The 18,359-nt window shown below is 45.2% G+C and overlaps 1 protein-coding gene across 3 annotated transcripts; it reads right to left on the bottom strand.

Moving 5' to 3' along the window:
• Window positions 1–302: 302 nt before the first annotated feature.
• On the bottom strand, window positions 303–5,466 carry HMGB1 (high mobility group box 1). Of its 3 annotated transcripts, none has more exons than XM_060128640.1 (5): window positions 5,314–5,466; window positions 3,001–3,164; window positions 2,634–2,779; window positions 1,973–2,147; window positions 303–940 (listed from the first exon to the last, which is right to left on the bottom strand). In XM_060128640.1, exons 2-5 carry the CDS (start codon window positions 3,148–3,150, stop codon window positions 764–766), a joined length of 648 nt encoding a protein of 215 aa, XP_059984623.1. In that variant the 5' UTR covers window positions 3,151–3,164; window positions 5,314–5,466; the 3' UTR covers window positions 303–763. The 3 variants fall into 3 exon arrangements, with proteins under 3 accessions (XP_059984623.1, XP_059984626.1, XP_059984624.1); XM_060128643.1 differs by lacking the exon at window positions 5,314–5,466 and adding an exon at window positions 3,629–3,980; XM_060128641.1 differs by lacking the exon at window positions 5,314–5,466 and adding an exon at window positions 3,404–3,617.
• Window positions 5,467–18,359: the final 12,893 nt, after the last annotated feature.

The following is an 18,359-nucleotide window of genomic DNA, read 5'->3' on the forward strand; positions in this document are numbered from 1 at the left end:
TGATTCTAATAATCCCGTGCTGTGAGTAGATTGGTTACTCTTCACTTTGTAAATGAACCTGGGCTATGTGAAATCTGATATCAACCGATCAAGATTTGAGTTTCAGTTATGGATGAAAACTGTCTCAAACTTTTATTACCCTCATCATGAGTATGCAGGGTGTGTACACAAAAGCTTTTTATCAGCTAACTATACGAAAGATAAACACTGTAATAATTCGTGTGATCCAAAATGGGCAAAAGCAAAAGACTAGCTTCCCCTTAGGAAGAAAATTTTCAGACCTATGAAAAGGACAACAATACTAATAAAAAAAATTGTATTTACTTAGAAGCATTCAGAATGTCAACAAAACAGCTGCAACTTTTCTTTTTTTTGCAATTACAGAGTGGTATTCAGTTAACAGAACAACAATTATTTCGTATAAGCTGCATCAGAGACAACTGAAGATGAAAAAACTACCATCCCCATATATAACTAATTTGTGCTGTGCACCAACAAGAACCTGCTTTAAATTTCCATGCCAATTTACAACCCCCATACTGTACCAGGCAAGGTTAGTGGCTATTGAAAATACCACCAGGACAGGGCTATCTAAAGACACATTCGGTAGTGTGTTAACTATACAAAAAAAGACACTGTACAGTTTAAAAACAAATCTTACACAGCCTTACATTTCAATTTTTTTCTTTAAAAGGAGTGAGTTGTGTACAGGGGGGTTAAATGCTTTATAGACAAGAAAAAAAAAAACTGCGCTAGAACCAACTTATTCATCATCATCTTCTTCTTCTTCCTCTTCATCCTCTTCATCCTCCTCCTCCTCCTCATCCTCTTCATCTTCCTCATCTTCCTCCTCTTCCTTCTTTTTCTTGCTTTTTTCAGCCTTGACGACACCCTTTTTTGCTGCATCAGGCTTCCCTTTAGCTCGGTATGCAGCAATATCCTTCCAAAATAAAGGCAGGAAGAAAGTGGTTGGAAAGACAAAACAGTTAAGGAGAGAAATAAAAGTAACATGGCAAAACTTTATGAAAAAACAAGGACTCAGATACACTAAAATAACACACTATCTGCACTCACATCTGTGGACTTTCAGAAACACACGTAAAAATATTATAATTGTAAATAATCCGTAACTCATGGAATGACACGGTTTGACATTAGCATTGTTATGCCTCACTGAAGTACAACCATGTACCACATCCTAAGTTCAGTTTATTAAAACTAGAATGTAGAGACTGATTAAAGGGTAGACACTGCCACCTTCTGAATGCAAAAACGCATTCTACAGGTTTATACTGTCAGACCCTAATCCATAGTAGAAAATCTTGTCTTAAAAAAAAAAAGTTATTTGCCACTGAGCATGCAATTAGGTTAAGAAACATCTAGAAATAGATACATTTCTCCAAAATGACTAAATAAGCTAAACTCTAACTTTACTTTTAATATTTCAACTCAAAGTATAGAGGCTACAGCTTTTTCTTATTTTATTATATCAATTTACTATACAGATCAACAAACTCATAACTTTCTAAGTTTTTTTTTTTTTTTTTAAATCTAAGGGAGGGAAAACATAAATGTTTCAGGGCGTTTATGAACAATACAGGTTACGTTACTTGGTCCAGCCTATTTTTATGTTGTGTGCCTGATCATTTAAAATACTTAAATCATTTGACTCAAAGTGACTACCAAAATCTTCATAAATCTGGATACCGGAGAATAACAAAACCACCCGAGTCAAATAATGTTAAGTCAAACAACACTAACAATTTATTTGATCTTCTACGTTCTTTAAAACATGGAAAGGGACTTAAGAGTACAGCCAATGGCACGCTGAATAGCTGTTATACTTAAAACTGCATTACACCTCAAACTCTTAGGAATCATAATAGGAGATTAAGATGCAGTACCAAGGACAGTCATCCATCTAACACCTGGCACACCCTTTCATCACGACACCAAGCCAATCCATACTTACCTTTTCGTACTTTTCCTTCAGTTTAGCAGCCTTCTTCTCATAAGGCTGCTTGTCATCTGCAGCAGTGTTATTCCACATCTCTCCCAGTTTCTTTGCAACATCACCAATGGATAGGCCAGGATGTTCTCCTTTGATTTTTGGACGATACTCAGAACAAAACAAGAAAAAGGCCGAACTAAAAAGAGAGATTTAATTTTAGAATTGTAGGTTTACTAACAACTGTGTTGTATTGCTGTATAAAAGCTGCTTCTAATTTCTACCACATATTTCACAGGATATAAATATTATGAAACGCTAAATATCCCTCATTAAACTTAATTTACACAATGATCTAACTTATGACACCACTAGCTGAACATACACTATTTATTAGCGTTCCAAAAGAACATTCTGCGAATTACTCTCAGACTGATGGTACTTCTCAGGAAAGAAAAGAATTAAAATTACACTTAGGAGATATATTGGGTGAAGGAGGCCAGAATCCAATTCCACTGCTCTAACTAAAACTGCCATCCAACAGGAATTTTATTTACAAAATTTAAACATACCAATGTGAGTTAGCGAAGAAACTTTGATTACGGACTCCACAAGGTGGCTTGCTAAATTTGTCTGATTCTACTGCAAAACACTCCTTGAAAATAAAAACGGGCAAGATACTTACGGAGGCCTCTTGGGTGCATTGGGATCCTTGAACTTCTTTTTTGTCTCCCCTTTAGGAGGGATATAAGTTTTCATTTCTCTTTCATAACGGGCCTTGTCCGCCTTTGCCATGTCTTCAAACTTTCCTTTCTCTTTAGCAGACATGGTCTATAAAATAATAACTCGTAAACTTAACTCGACAACGAAGTTTTAACAAGTTGTACTCTTAAGTATTAAAATGAACAAAACCAGTGTCCTTTGCTGAATATTTAGCAGCCTGTTCCAACACCACCACTCGCATGATACAAATTGCACCGAGGCTCTTTAAAAATCCCAATTTGGACTTCACCCTTTAGCACCTCCTTAGTATTTGTGTTAAGCCCTCTTACCTTCCACCTCTCTGAGCACTTCTTAGAAAACTCTGAGAAGTTGACAGAAGCATCTGGGTGCTTCTTCTTGTGCTCCTCCCGGCAAGTTTGCACAAAGAATGCATATGATGACATTTTGCCTCTCGGCTTCTTAGGATCTCCTTTGCCCATGCTTAATTATTTTTCTAAAAAATAAATGAAAGCGTAATGTTAACAATGCAATTCACGGCATTTAAGAGCACTCTAACTCCTTGGGGAGGGAATGAAAAGCAAGGCACTGGTTGTTTAACCCGGCAGTGGCATTAACCCCTCATAATACCAGAGAAAATGGCAGTGATAGTCAATTCCTAGAAAAGGCTACACCAGGCGAAAACCGGTCCTTGAGTGTGATCTCCAAAAAGTGGACACACAGTGGTATACTCACACGGCGCTTGTTACTTCGCTGCCTGTATCTGTTCTGGGTGAATACCCAACCGGTCATTTAAAAGAAACGAAGAATTAAATGCAAAAAAACCCGTTTTCAATCAACAAAACCAAAGGTCAGAAAAGCGACGCTGCCGATTCACGGCTCTGCGCTACGTAAGGAACAAATAGGTGAGAGCCAAAGCGGGCAGACCTCTCCGGATCGCGGGCCAAGTCCGCGGCTCACCTAAAGCTGTCTCAGGGATCACTGTAAATACTCTCGGCATAAAAGTTTGCCGGGGGGAGGGAGCGGGAGGCCCGTTCGGGCCCGGGCTGGGGGATGGCGGCGCTATCTGCGCGGCTGCCACCGCCAGGCAGCTTCCTTTGCTATCGGCTTGGCCCCGAGACGCATTTCGGTTCTGACTAAACACGTCCGGTCTGAAGTTTCTTCGAGTAAACAAGGATGAGGGACAAAAGCCACTCCTGCTCGCTGCTCGGGCTGCCCCCCGCCCCCACCAGGGCAGTATTTTTTTTTTCCGAGCCGTGGAAGTCGGGGCGACGCGCGGGGCGGGCTCCGCACACCTTCCCGCCACCGGCCCCCCCCGGGCCGCCCGCCCACTGCGGGGCCGCGAGGGGAGGCCGCCCGGGACGGCGGGGCCGCGGCCCGGCCTCCGGGCCCGGCTCCCCGCCCCGCGCGGCGCCGCCACGTGCGCCCGGCCGCCCGCCGCTCGCGCAGGCCTGCCGGCCTCCCCCATTTTGTCGGCTCGGCGGAGGGAGCAGCCCCGCTCGAAATGGGGGCTGGCTCCGCCCGCGGCCGCCGGGGCCGGCGCGCACGGAATGGCCGCTGCGCGTCTTCCCCGCCTGCGCCGCCGCCGCCGCCGCGAGGGCGAGCGCGAGCGAGAATATGGCTCCTTCCCTTTGTGTGTGTGTGTATGTGTGTGTGTCTGTGTGTGTGTGTGTGTGCGCGAGTGAGTGTGTGAGAGTGTGAGTGCGAGCGCAGGCGGGCGGGGTGCGCGCCGCGCTCTGGCGCACACACTCGGCCATGACGGCCGGGGGGAGGGGCGGGGGGCGCGCAGCCGGACCCTCCCCCCGCCCGCCGCCCGCGGGGGGGCCGCCCCGGGAGGCGCCCCCGGCCCGCCGCTCCCCTTCTCCCTCCGCGCGGGCCGCGCGCCCCGCCGCCCCCGCACGGGCGACGCGGGGCTGTGAGAAGACGAAAAAAAAAGTTGCCTCGGAACTGCTGCGCCCAGCTCCCCCGCCCGTGCCCGCCCGCCTTGTTTTCTCTCCAGCCAGCAGCGCCGGGCCGAGTCAGCCATGTTCCAGCGAGCGCCGCGGCGCCGCTCCCCCCGCCGCCGGGCCGCCGCCGCCGCCGCCGCCGCGCCCGGGCACTGGCTCGGGCTCGGGCTCAGGCCGGCGGGCCCGGCCCCGCGCCGCTGCCCCCGGCCCCGGCCCCGCGCCGCCGCCGCCCGCCCGCCCGCAGCGCCCGCCGCCCGCGCTTGCCCGCCGCCGGCGCCCGGCTCTGCGGCGGCCAATGCAGCCGTGAAGCGCCGCCCGCCCGCCCGGCGGCCCGCCGCCCCCCGCGCACGCCGGCCGCCCGAACGCTCGGCCCGGGGGCCGAAAACACGTTAAAAAAATTTTTTAATGAAAAAAAAATTTTTTGCGCCAGTCAGCGCGGACGCCGCCGGGGGTGGAAACTCGCGGGGCTCGGGGCTCGCGGCGCCTCCGGCGGCCCGGGGGCCGGGGCTCCGGCGCGCGGCCGGGCTCCCGGCGCCCGAGGGGAGGCTCGCTCCGTGCGCAGTTCCCCCCACGGTCCCCCCTCATTTGCCTTTGTGTGGATCCTGACCCGCCGGCTCCCGGCCGCGGGGATCCGGCCGCCGCGCGGGCTGGGGAGCTGCCGGAGGCGCTCTCCCCGCCGCGGCGCTGCCCCAGACTCACCCTCCGCGAGGCACAGAGTCGCCCAGTGCCCGTCCGGCTCTCACTTGCCCCGGCGCTGTCTCTATGGAGCTCAATGTACTGCAATGGCTGTGAGAGCGGGAGCCAGACGCAGCCTCCTCACTCTCTCCGCTCTGTAACATTACTCTCCAGCCAGCGCGGCTCCTATTGGCTACCGCCAACTCACGGGGCTCGCTCATTGGCCCGATACCTCCCATTGTCCTGACCAGAGCCCGTTTGCTATTGGCTGTCTCCGGGGACACGTCATCAAGGATTGAAACAGCGCGCAAATCTGAATGTGTGTGTATGCCGGGCAAAGAGGCTGAGGCGGGAGAGGCAGAGGCAGAGGCAGCAGCTGCTACGGGAAAGCAGAGCTCTATGGTGTATGTGTGCATGTGTCTAACCCAAGCCAGCCCCACGCCCGAGCGGCCGCCCGAGCGAAAAGGGCCTGACTTTTCCACAAGTGTCTCCAGCTCCTCAGGCAAAAGAGACACCCACAGGCCTCCCCCCCCTTCTCACCCCAAACTCACTTCCAAAGCCGTTAAGATAAGAGGCCCCAGACTTTTTAACAGACCTTCAAAAGTGAGAGCGACACGATGAGATCACGGCCCCTGAAAACCGGGGTTTCTGCTCGTGCAGAGGGGCGAAGGCAGCCAAGATTCGAGCTCCTCAGCAACATATGGTTGCATTACACTCTAGATCTCTGGGAAGGCAGGGCTTTTCCTATAAGAAAGTGACACGATCCAGTCAGCCGGCTTTAAAACACCTCTTTTCTGGGCTCCTAAACCCGTACCGTCAGGCTTGCTGAGCAGCTGAAACCTTGACTCACCGAACAGGCATTTAGTTTCACCCTTTTTCTTGGTTTGATCGAGTTTCACAGCTCGTCTAGAACTTTTTATTTAAATACAAAGCACGGTCTCAACTTCCTGGAAATCAAATGATTATTCCATGTAATTAAAGCACACAGCCACTTCGTTTTGATATGGGGTACTCTAGCAGGAAATGTTCGCGAGGGCCTGCTAGAATTAGCAAATTCATTAGAGACCACCTTTTTAACTGTTGGGCTGTTTTATTTGACTCGGTGTGGATTACTGTTATAATCAAACGAATCCTTGTGATGCTATCTTTCCCTCCCATCACACCACTTAGTGCATCCATGTAACTGCTCTAGGATTACAGGAGTTGTAGGTATATTGTTACCCGGAGGATTAGATAGAGGCAGAGAGTGTGTTTCTCTAACTCACCAAGCTGGCGGTATTAACAGCCATACTTATTATGTCTGTAAAGAAAAATCTGCTAGCTATAATAGCCAGTTCTGAAGACTCTACGGTTATATCAGCCCTTTATGAAACTATTATCTATTCCTCTGTAGCCTGAGCAGACCACACCCCTATTCAGTTATAACAGACTTCCCTTTTTTTCACTCTCTGATGGCATGTTTATACACTTCTAAACCCACCAGCCAATTCCTCCAAATGTAACACACCAAAGTTAAAATCACTCATTTTATTATGTTAATTTTATTGCATATATCCAGTCTAAGCATCCATAACATAATGTATTTGCTCAAATTTATTAAGCTATTTGAGAATAGACTTAGAGATAACCTCTCCTGACCTTTGATGTTAATGTTTATTCCTTTTATTAAAAAAATACATAATTGGTCTCAAGGATTATAGTCTTGGTGAATGGACAATGCATGTCATATGAACATGAAAAAGTATGATATTAAGACTATATAAACTAGTATAATGTACACTCGGCGTTTAAAAAGCAAACATCTAAAGTTAACTGTTATATTGTTACCTTCACACATATTTACTCTTCTTTACTTCCCTCTATTAATCAAATTTTATGCTTTCTTTAAATCTAGATATTTATTTCAATTCTGTTTTATCTTCTCGATGACTATATTACAAAATATTCATGAGAATTATCCACACTTTAGATGGCATCCGTGATATCCAAATTTGAATATTATCTGAAGATAGCACTAATCGGTATTTTCCAGGAGCAGTGTTGGGTTTGCCCTGGTACAACCACTTTGTTAGGTTCTTTTACCAGTTGTCTCTAATAGCTTACTCCTGCCAGGGTAAGTTTATGGTCACAGAACAACTCAAGAGCAATGGGTCCACACAGGTGTCTATTTCAGCAGGATGGTATGGCGAATTACAGGCACCAGATTTAAATAGACCTGGGTTCAAACCTCAGCTCTGCTTACTAGCTGTATGATCTCTCTGGCAAGGTTTTTTTTTTTTTTTTTTTTTTTACTCCTTTGTGCTTCCAATCTCTCAGCTATAAAATGGAAGTGATCACGGGCTTGTTGTAAAGATTAAACTTTTTCTTCAAAGGTTTAAAATTACGTTATGCAGACCTCTTCAAACCCATGACTTAGAAAACATCAAGTGCAGTTAGTTAGCCTTGAGTTTTTCTTCATATTTTAATTTTATATGAGGGCAGTGGTTGCAAATTAAGTTGTTTTTTTTTTTTTTAATTTTAGCCTCAGACAGCACTAAATCCTCATCCAGTCTAGTGATGGTGCCTTCAGTTATTCCCAAGTATAACAGAGGCCCTGTCACAGACCATTAAAACCTGTACTTCTAGGCACATTTCTCTTATTTGCTTTTTGTGATACAAAGGGAGGAACATAAAAAGGAGAGAAACTTTTTAAGTAAACTCTACAACTTCTAGCTCTAACCCTGCAACCTTAACCTAACCTGCAACCTTAACCCAACCCTGAACCTACGTTCACTTATTTTATTATATTAGACCCTCTCCTTCTTCAACATGAATCATTAGCCACAAATTGGCATATATTTTACTTTAGGGTTATTGGGTGTTTTAATCCCAACTTACGAAGTTATCTAATTCAAAAAGCCTGAACACTCTCTCCCATGCCCAATTTAGCCAACTAAATTACAGATCGTCATGAATATGGGTTATACCCCTCCTGGAGCCTGCCTCTAGGATAGGAGAAGCGCCTCTCTTCTGGAATCTCAAAATATTCTGTACATTAATTACTGTGCTCACAATTGTAATTATCCAGTTATATGTCTGTTTGTCCCACGGCAATGCACCCCTTAAAGGCAGGAATCCTATCTTTGCAACCCAAGCACCTAACAGGGTGCCTGGCATACAGCAAGCAGTAAATAAAGTCTGTTGAATAAATGATTTAACAGCTGAAAGAGTACTTACTGCAAATTATTGTTTTAATCTTCCTCTTCCTTCTTTGGCGATAAACATTGGGGTATTTCTAAATCAGAAGTCATGAAAATAGAACAATAAGTAAATGTTAGGATTAATATTGAGGAAAGATGTCAACTGCACCTCATTCTTATAACTTAAAAAGAGGAAGATGGAGTTGGGGGCTAGGGGCAATCGCAAAGAAAGACAAACGCATATATTTGTAGTTATTTACCAGCTCCCAACTAGGCCAAGGTTATTCCTAGTTGGATACAGTGAACTACGGCAAGCCAAATAAGAATTTATCACAGAAAACTGCAAGAATGTCTGCCCAAAGGTTGTTTCCAGTGGGCCTTTGAAACAACTCTAACGTAAAAAAATACAAAAAGCAGACAGGGGGCTGTAAGTCTTTGGCTGGAGGATATTGATTCCTCCTCATGCAATGAAGCCTAAAGTCAAGTTATATGAATTCTCTGTTGTCTCTCCTTCCTAAAAAGGGCCAGTTTCTGAAAAGGAATAGAAATTGTAAACCGAAATGTCTGACGAGGCCAACCACACTAAGGGTCCTGTATACTTAAAACCTTCTTCTTCTTCTTTCTTTCTTTTTTGGATGCTGACAATAAAGGAGAGGAATTCAGGTAGAGAAAAGTGTACAGGTTGTGACCTAGGACACTGAGTCCCACCCCTCAATCTACCACGTGTGCCCTCGGGTAGCCACTAAGGTCTGTGCTCATTTCCCCAACTCTTGCTTAGAGGTAGCGATGCTTCATCTCACTTGCAAGGACATCACAGGATTAAACAGACGGGCACAAAGAGAGACCCGAGGAAGGCAGAGAGGTGGTGTTATTATATCTGTCAGCGCGTGGGGAAGGGGAACCTTGTCCTGGGCTGCTTAAGTACTTCTGCCTGGGCCTGAGTCTTCTGTGCCAATGTGGCTTGCAGGTGGGGAAATCAGTGGCTTCAGCTGTGGGCAGCACTGATGGCTGAGGCAAAGAAAACGGTATGGAAGTGATTTTTTTTTTTTTTTCTGGGCTGCGCTCTGCGGCTTGCGGGATCCCGGTTCCCTGACCAGGGATTGAACCCCAGCTCTCCACAGTGAAAGCACAGAGTCCTAACCACTGGACCGCCAGGGAATTCCCGGAAGCAAATGTATACCAATAATATCTCTGGAATTGTAATATTTCACTGGTGAATAAGGAAGAAAAATTACCTTTTCTTAATAAGGTTCCTGTTCCCTGGTTAGCCAAAGAATGGTACACATGAAAAGGGGGACACTCATTAGTAAAAGTTTTTATAAAATGGTGATCTGAATTCAGAAAAGATCAGTGTTTTAGGTCTTGATCTCAAGAGCCACGTCAACAGGCCAAATTCAGGTGCCATAAACCTTAAAAACAAATGTCTTGGCTCACCTGCTAGGATGGCTACGATCAAAAAGACAGACATGGGGAGCATGAGTGAAAAATGGAGAAATTGGTGGCATCATACACTGCTGGTGGGAATGTAAAACGGGGCAGCCAATTTCGAAAACAGTCCGCCAGTTCCTCCTAAGGTTAAACATAGAGTTACCACGTGACCCAGCAATTCCACTCCTAGGTATGTACCCAAGAGAAATAAAAACATGTCCACACAAAAACCTGCACATAAATGTTCATAGCAGTATTATTTGTAATAGTCAGAAAGCAACCCAAATGTTCATCAACTGTTGAGGGGATGAATAAAATGTAGTGTATCTTTGTGATTGAATATTATTCGTCGATAGACTGGAATGAAGTAGTGACACATGGTACAACATGGATGAACCTTGAAAACATTAGGATAAGTGAAAGAAGCCAGACACACACAAAAAACCCCACACATTGTAAGATTCCATTTATATGAAATGTCCAGAAGAGGAAATTTATAAAGACGGAAAGTAGATTAGGGGTAGCCAGGGGTGGAGGATGGGGGGAAGGGGGGGTAACTGCTGGTGGGTGTGGAGCTTGTTTTAAGAAGATGAAAATGATTTAAAATTAGATCATAGTCATGGTTGCGCAACTCTGAAGACACCAAAAATCATCAGCTCGTACGTATGTGAATTATCTCTCGACAAAGCTGTCTTTTAAAAAACGAATTAATGTTTTATGAAACAAACACAGAAAGGGACGACGGATCGCTACCCACTTGCTAATTTTGCCCCGTACTTTCCTGTTGCCTCTGGTGTTTAACACCTCCTGAAAACGATGCTCTTCCTCTTCATTCGGTGGAAATTTCTTCTATTAGTGGAGTTATATATTCTGTGCTTAAAGTGTGTTTTTGCTACAAAGTTATGTTAAAAGAGCACTCTCCAGGTGTACCTTGGGAGGTTTCCCACGAGCGCCTGAGGTGACTGTACTGTTGGCTGAGCCATGAAGTGTTAGGTCAGACGGTGCAAACTGGCAGGCCTCTGGCTTACGTGACCCTCAGATGTGCCATTTGGTTAACATGGTGTTTTTAAAAAGTTGGATTTTTTTTTTCACATTAAAAAAATCCAGATATTTGGCTTCTTTTGAAAAATCAGAGATCCGATAACCTCGGCTCCATGGCTGGGCAGGGTGACGATGCTGTTGAGTGAATAGGGGCTGCCTCCCTCAGAGGAGGTGTGTTCTGTCTTCTGCGCAGCCCCACTGTTCCCTAAGCATCTGGCCTGCCGTCTTGCCTGCCTGCCTCCTGTGGACATCTGAGTTTTGCCAGTCCTGAGTTGCGTCCTTAGAATTTCAGGACTACGACCTGCGATTCTGAAACGTTCTTCCTCAGAGACTCTTTTTGTAGGGAACACTTATTATCATCACACAGAACACAGAGTGGGAAACTGAACTAGAGGGATCCCTCAGGTGAGGAACAGACCATTTTTGGTGCTGTCACAGGTAGCATGTACTCCTGATGTGAAACAGAGAGTCTGGCTGTGCTGCAGAGGATGTCCTACAGCCCAGACAAAAGTAACCTTTATTTATCATGTCTCTCCTATATGCTGAGCACTTTACACAGATAATTTTGTTTGGTCCTCACAGTGATCCTATAGGCCAGGATGCTTACCTCTCTTCTACAAATAATTCTAAGGAGGCTCAGAGAGATCCCTTAAGTTGTCCAAGGTCACACTGCTAGTGAGAGAGTAATAGTAAACCCAGTTCTGACTCCAAAGCTGAAGTTTTCTCCACTAAGCCGCATGACCTTGCAGTTATTAGCCTAGCTAATAAAATAAAAAATGATCACATTTTCCCACCTAAATGTAACCCATATCCTCAAGGGAATCTGACGTGAGTTTACAGCCTCAACTCTCAAGATTTCTGAATAGGACACATACATTTTGCATATATAAAACTTGAAAAAATTTATGGGAATTCCCTGGTGGTCCAGTGGTTAGGACTCCGAGCTCTCACTGCCAAGGGCCCGGGTTCGATCCCTGGTCACGGAACTAAGATCCTACAAGCCGCGCGGTGTGGCCAAAACAAAACAAAACAAATTTATGGGACTTCCCTGGCGGTCCAGTGGTTAAGACTTCACGCTTCCACTGCAGGGGGCGCGGGTTCGACTCCTGGTCAGGGAACTAAGATCCCACAAGCTGAGTAGTGTGGCAAAAACAACAAACTTGAAAACAGTTTCATGAAACAATACCTACCATTGTGATGGAGTCTGACATTTTTTTTCTTAAAATCCTAAGTTTACTTTCCAACCTGCCAATGGGCTCTGCAGTTTGCAAAACATTGCATTAAAGCCCGAGTAAAGAAGCCCCGTTTCCCATCAAGGGTAACTTCAGCCCTAAGTGACAAGTGTGGGTGCTGCCAGCTGATGGGATGGGACTGAAGGGAGGAAAGGCCAGGACAGATACCTGGAATCCAGGACCTGCGGCCAGAGCTCCCGAGCACACTCAAGGAGGTTGGTGCCAAAGCTGTGGACCATCCTAAGTCCAGAGAAACAGTCTGGAGGCAGGAGAGGGGAGTGCCTTGCTCTGCCTGGGAGACCAAGACAAAATCAGGCGCTCCTGGCCTCCAGGAAATGCAAAGAAGACATCTGAAAATCCCCCGAGGCCTAGGAGAGAAATCCTAGCAGACCTGATAAACACCTTCCTCACCTGGGTGGGGTTCACCACCTTGGATTTGTCTTTGTCAGAGGCCAGACAGCAGGAGTCTCTCTGCCAGGGGAAGCGGCATCGATGGGAAGATGGCCTCAGCTCCCCAAAAGACAGCCTTTTTGTTTAAAACACAGCACCCAAAATGGCTTGTGGGCTAAATAGAAGGTGACTGCCAACCCATACCTGTTGCTCATGAAGGTGTTAAAAAAAAAATCAACAACAATGAAAAACCTGTATGCTTATTTTGAAAGGTTGCTGTTGATCCTTGTTCTAAGGTTTCCTTTTGCTTTCCAAGAACGGAAATAAGGAAGTAGGAAGGAGATAGCATGATTTAGTATACTCTAACAAAAGTACTACCAGCAAATCGATAGTCACATTGAGGAACAGAACTCTGCCTTGGAAACATTCATGGCATTTGACCAGTGATTTTGCTTCAAAAAATACTAAGAAAATAATCAGAAATAAGTAAAAGGCACAAAGATGTGAATAAGAATATTAATTGCAGAATTATCTATAATGTGTCAACAACCCAGATGTTCAATGAGAGTGGCTTGGTTTAATAAGTTTGGGTCCATCCTCATGACGGATTATGCCACTATCAAATTGTTATGAATACTAAATTTAATGCCACGTAAAAATATTCATATTACCTTATCATGACAAAAACTATTTTCAGAAGGATCCCTGGTTTGAAAGAAAGGTGTGTATGTGAATCCAACAAAGATCGGAAGAATATACTAAAAAACATTAATAGTGTTTATTTCAGGTGAAAGGTAGGCTTGGTTTTCTCCTTAGACTCTTCAATATTTCCTTAGTTTTCTACAATTTATGCTACTTCTAAAATTAGAAACAAAAAGTCCTTTTTTTTTTTTTTTTTTTGCGGTATGCGGGCCTCTCCTGTTGCGGAGCACAGGCTCCGGACGCGCAGGCTCAGCGGCCATGGATCACGGGCCCAGCCGCTCCGCGGCATGTGGGATCTTCCCGGACCGGGCCACGAACCCGCGTCCCCTGCATCGGCAGGCGGACTCTCAACCACTGCGCCACCAGGGAAGACCAACTCCAATTTTTTAAGAGAAGAAATTTGCTAATAGAAGACTGAAAGATTTAGATCATTTAAAGAAATTCAGACTTCGTCGTTACTCTAGAAATTCTTCCCTGTAAAGAGATACACACTATATATAAAAACATGCACATTTACCATGGCCCTAAAGTTAAGGTGTCTCCACTGTCATCCAAATACAACCACCCTGTTAACACAAATCAAAATCAGGTATGTGCTAGGAGGAAAAGTATCAGTGTTTACATGAAAACCTTGTTACCTCTCATCACTACTGCTGTATCTTCTTTAATCACTATTCCTTCTTTTCCCGTAATTCAGTCCTGAGTCATCTTCTCTCTGCTTCTCTGCTCTCTTAGAGACCCCGGTGACCAACTCCATGTGGAGTTTTAACCTCCATTTCTATGTAAATGACTCTAAGTTTCCCTTCCAGCCTTAGGCTCTATCTTGGACCCCACCAAGTACCAGTTTCTCAAAGCTCACAGGTTTGCTCTCTAAGCCAGACCCCTTTCTGATTTCCCTACTTGCCGACTTCCCACACCAGCTCCAATTCTAGGAGTCTAATTCCCCTTCTTCCTCTTCCCTCACATCAAATTCTGTAACATCTATGTCACAGTACTTTTGAATCAACGCCCCACACCTTTATTTTCATTTCTATTGCCCCCAACTCTAGTTCTGGGCTTTGTTATTTTGTGGTTAAGAATAGTGGCTTTGGAACCAGACACTACTAGGTTAAAATCCTGGCCTTTGCACTAGCTAGCTGTGTTACCTTGGGCAGAGTGAATTAACTTCTCTGAGGCTCAGCTGCTTTTGTAAAATGATAGTACCCCTTTCAAAGGGAAGTTGTGAGTTTAAATTAGCTCATATACATAAAGAGCTGAGCCTAGTATGCAAATTGCTTAGAGTTCTGTAAATGAGCACCAGATGTTGGCTGTTTATTTTAGATTATTTTAAAAACTGGTATTATTAATATTTTCCTAATGCATAAAGCTCCACCACTGCTTAAAAACTTTCCATTTAATTACAACATTTTCTCCCCAATTAACTAGAAAATCCTCACCTGGCCTTCAAGGCCTTCCCTAGTCAGGCAGAAGGTCTCCCTTGCTTTCCCTCCCACTGCTCTCCTAATTTCCAATCAGACTGGACCTTGTACTTTCCTACTTTCGAGCTTCTGTCCACACTTTTGCTTTGTAGCGTCCTTCCCCCACCTGTGCTGCTAAAACCAACCTGTCCTTTAAAACTTCCCCAACCGTTTCCAGTTCTCAACTTGATGAGCCTTCTTTCATTTCTGAGTTCTGTCACTTTTGGTTGTACCTTTCTAATGGCTTTTATAGTGTTATAAATATATACAAATATAATGACAATAGATTATTATATATTTTATAACCTATATAAATATATTACATATTATGTTGTTTTACGCATCTTTGTTTCTCCAGCACTCTTTGCCCATCACAGGTACTCAGTAAATGACAGCTGAATGTCAAGGTGAGGTTCGATTTTCTGTCCACACCTATCACACCGTTGATACTCAATTTTAATAAACCATGTCTACTATTCCCTTCCCTTCATAGATTGAATTACATCCTAGCGCGACATGGAGCAAAACCCATTGTTGTGTTGTCATCTTCGTTGGTCAAAATCAGTGGATATTGGCAACTTTATGTAGTTATTAAATTCTATTCAGGTTGGCCCCTAACCTGACGATCTGGGGCAATGGTTTGATGAACTGCTGTTTTAACAGATTTTCTTTCTTGCTTTTTACTGTGTAAGGTTGCTATAGTTCAGAAGCTTGTAAATATATTTATTTTTTAAATTCCCGGATCTTATGAAAAGTCCTTAAAGTCAAAACAGTAACACCAGGTTTCTAATCGGTTGCATTCATGTGGCAGATTCTGAGGTTAACACACTTTTTTCCTGCATATTACCAGATATCACAAAAATTCATAAACTCCCCCAAAATGGTACTCCTTGTTCAGCAAATTCATTTTGGCACCAAAATGGGCACCATCGAAGAATTCAACAAATTCAATCTAGGTTTTACATTTGGGTAAAACCAGTTCAGATTGGCCTGAAACCACTCCAGATTTATTGGGAGCAGTATGGGTGACAAGGATTCCCTGGGTGGAGCTGGCAGTGGTGGGACAGGGGAAGTCTGGCAAGGCGGACCTGCAAGGCCCCAGCAGGGACCGGCTCTACTGTAACCCGCTGCTACTGTTTCTAGCCCCAGCGCTGCGCGCTCCCTACCTCCCCAGCCTCATTCCTCCCCGCCCGCGCCCTACTAACAGCAGTTCCTGCTTCACAAACACAGTACTTAAAGCACTTAGTTCCTGGGATTTATACTTGCCAAGTGGCTGTGAGGAACAAGTTTTTCTCAAGCCCAGGCATCAAAAGGCACTTATTTCAACACTTCAGGGAAAAACAGTAACTAAGAAAATCAATAATCTCATCTGAAGCAGAAGAATGGATTTTTGTCAGGCTATCTCTACGGTTTCCTGCCCATCTTTTAAAAGAAGCGTAATATTAGTCTCTTGAATCTTTTTTCGTCTTGTGTGTTCTTACCTTACCTAAAGAAATGTAATCTTTTTGCAGATAGAAACTATATCCTGACCTAAATATTATATGGTAACAAGGTGTCTTTAAAAGCTACATGTTTCCTAAAGATAATTAGAAGACTCAAAGAATATCTTTACGTGGCTATAAATTCTTCAATGGCTAAAATCGAGCCTCCTATCTTTTTCAAAGGGTTTTTTTTTCTTTTTTTTTTTTGATGGAGCAAAAGAACACAAATGAGATTAGAGGAGGAACTGCCAGAGCAACAGAAGGAAAGAATGCCAAAGAGGGGAAGAGGGACGTCTACCAAAGTAGAAGCCAGTGTCAAAGAGTGTTCCACTCACAGATGTTCCCTGAATCTATCCAACATCTAAGAAAGTTAGCCTGAGGCGGGTTGTGAGCCCTAAACGCAGGGCTTAGATGCTATCTAAAACCAGAAGGAGTAGTAAGAAAGAATGTACATGCATATCTCCCAAAGCAGAAAGATCTGAAGAGGACTCAAGGCAGAAGACCCGCATTTTTCTACAGTGAGCTGCCGATCGCATCATAGCTTGGAACTCTAAGATTCAAGGACAGACAGGTGGAGCCGAGTCAGCCTACGGAGGGAGGGAAGCCACTGTCTTACTCATGAGCCTGGTATTCCCGCTCAGTTCAAGTATTCTTATTCTTAACGGTGCTACCAAAGACCCATACGATTGTCACAAGCCATAGGTTAACATTTGTAGTTGAGAAAGAACCGATGTTAGACACTTGAAAAAGCTTTTAGGCAAAACTTACACTTAGAAAAGTTCCCAAGTTTAATTCGGATCCCTTCCCCCTCCTCTCTTCTTGCCTTTCCTCTTCCTTTCTCTCTGTTGCCTAAGAAATTTTAAAAAACAACAACAAAAAACCCTCACCCTTTTAAAAGTATTTATTTATTTATTTTTGGCTGCGCAGCACGTGGGATGTTAGTCTTCCGACCAGGGATCGGACCTGCCCCCTCCTCCCTCCTCGCATTGGAAGCGCCGAATCCTACCCGCTGGACCGCCGGGGAAGCTCCCAAACCCTCCCAATTGTTAGCGAGCCAGTAAAGGGAAGGGCAGCGCGGGGCTTCTCCCATCAGAGTGAGAAGGCAATGATGTTCAGGGGTCAGTGTCCATGGATGGGGGTGGGGCGGAGGGCAGAAACTAATACTTACCGGGCATTTACACGTGCTAGGCACCGAAAATGCTTTTACCTCCTTGTAATTCTCGCAGCAAGTCCTTGGCGTGGGTGCTACTTTTCTTATTTTACGGAGCAGGAAATTAAGGTCGCCTAGGCTGACCCACTTAGTCTCTCTGACTCCAAAGCCCAACCCCTTTACATGACGTCCGGCGTGGATGTGTCCTTATGGTCTCTGCTTTGGCGCTAAAAACCAACAATCTCAAAAAGATACATTCCAAAGGGAGCAAAATGACAGCTGTAGCCAAAATTGTGCAGTACTGCTTCCTTCTAGGGTCTGTGTGGGAAGTGAGAAAACTCATGTTCTTTACCGATTATTGAGAAATTTCAACGGAACATTTGAGAGGTCAGAGAATCTCCTCAAGGGGTAGCGCCCCAGAACTCTTCTTTTTTTTAAATAAATGTATTTATTCATTTATTTATTTTTGGCTGCGTTGGGTCTTCGTTGCTGCGCGCAGGCTTTCTCTAGTTGCGGCGGGCGGGGGCTACTCTTCCTTGTGGTGTGCGGGCTTCTCACTGCAGTGGCTTCTCCTGTTGCGGAGTACGGGCTCTAGGCACACGGGCTTCAGTAGTTGTGGCGAGCGGGCTTCAGTAGTTGTGGCGCAGGGGCTCAGTAGTTGTGGCTCGTGGGCTCCAGAGCGCAGGCTCAGCAGTTGTGGCGTACGGGCTTAGTTGCTCCACGCATGTGGGATCCTCCCGGACAGAGGCTCAGACCTGTGTCCCCTGCACAGGCAGGCGGACTCTCAACGACTGCGCCACCAGGGAAGTCCGCCCCAGCACTCTTGAACCAAAGGTGAGTGGGCCACGTAGGCACAGAAAACCCACTTCATTCTTAAAACAGTCCCTCATCATTCTGAGTCCTCCAGGATTGGGAAACTCAGCACTGCGTTAAGGTGGCCCTGAGAATCAAGGCTTCATCCAGCTTTGCACTCATCAGTAGAAACCTCTCCTGGCCCTCTCTAGCTCAGC

The sequence above is a fragment of the Lagenorhynchus albirostris genome, chromosome 18, assembly GCF_949774975.1.
Source record: "Lagenorhynchus albirostris chromosome 18, mLagAlb1.1, whole genome shotgun sequence".
In the NCBI taxonomy this organism is placed as follows: domain Eukaryota; kingdom Metazoa; phylum Chordata; class Mammalia; order Artiodactyla; family Delphinidae; genus Lagenorhynchus; species Lagenorhynchus albirostris.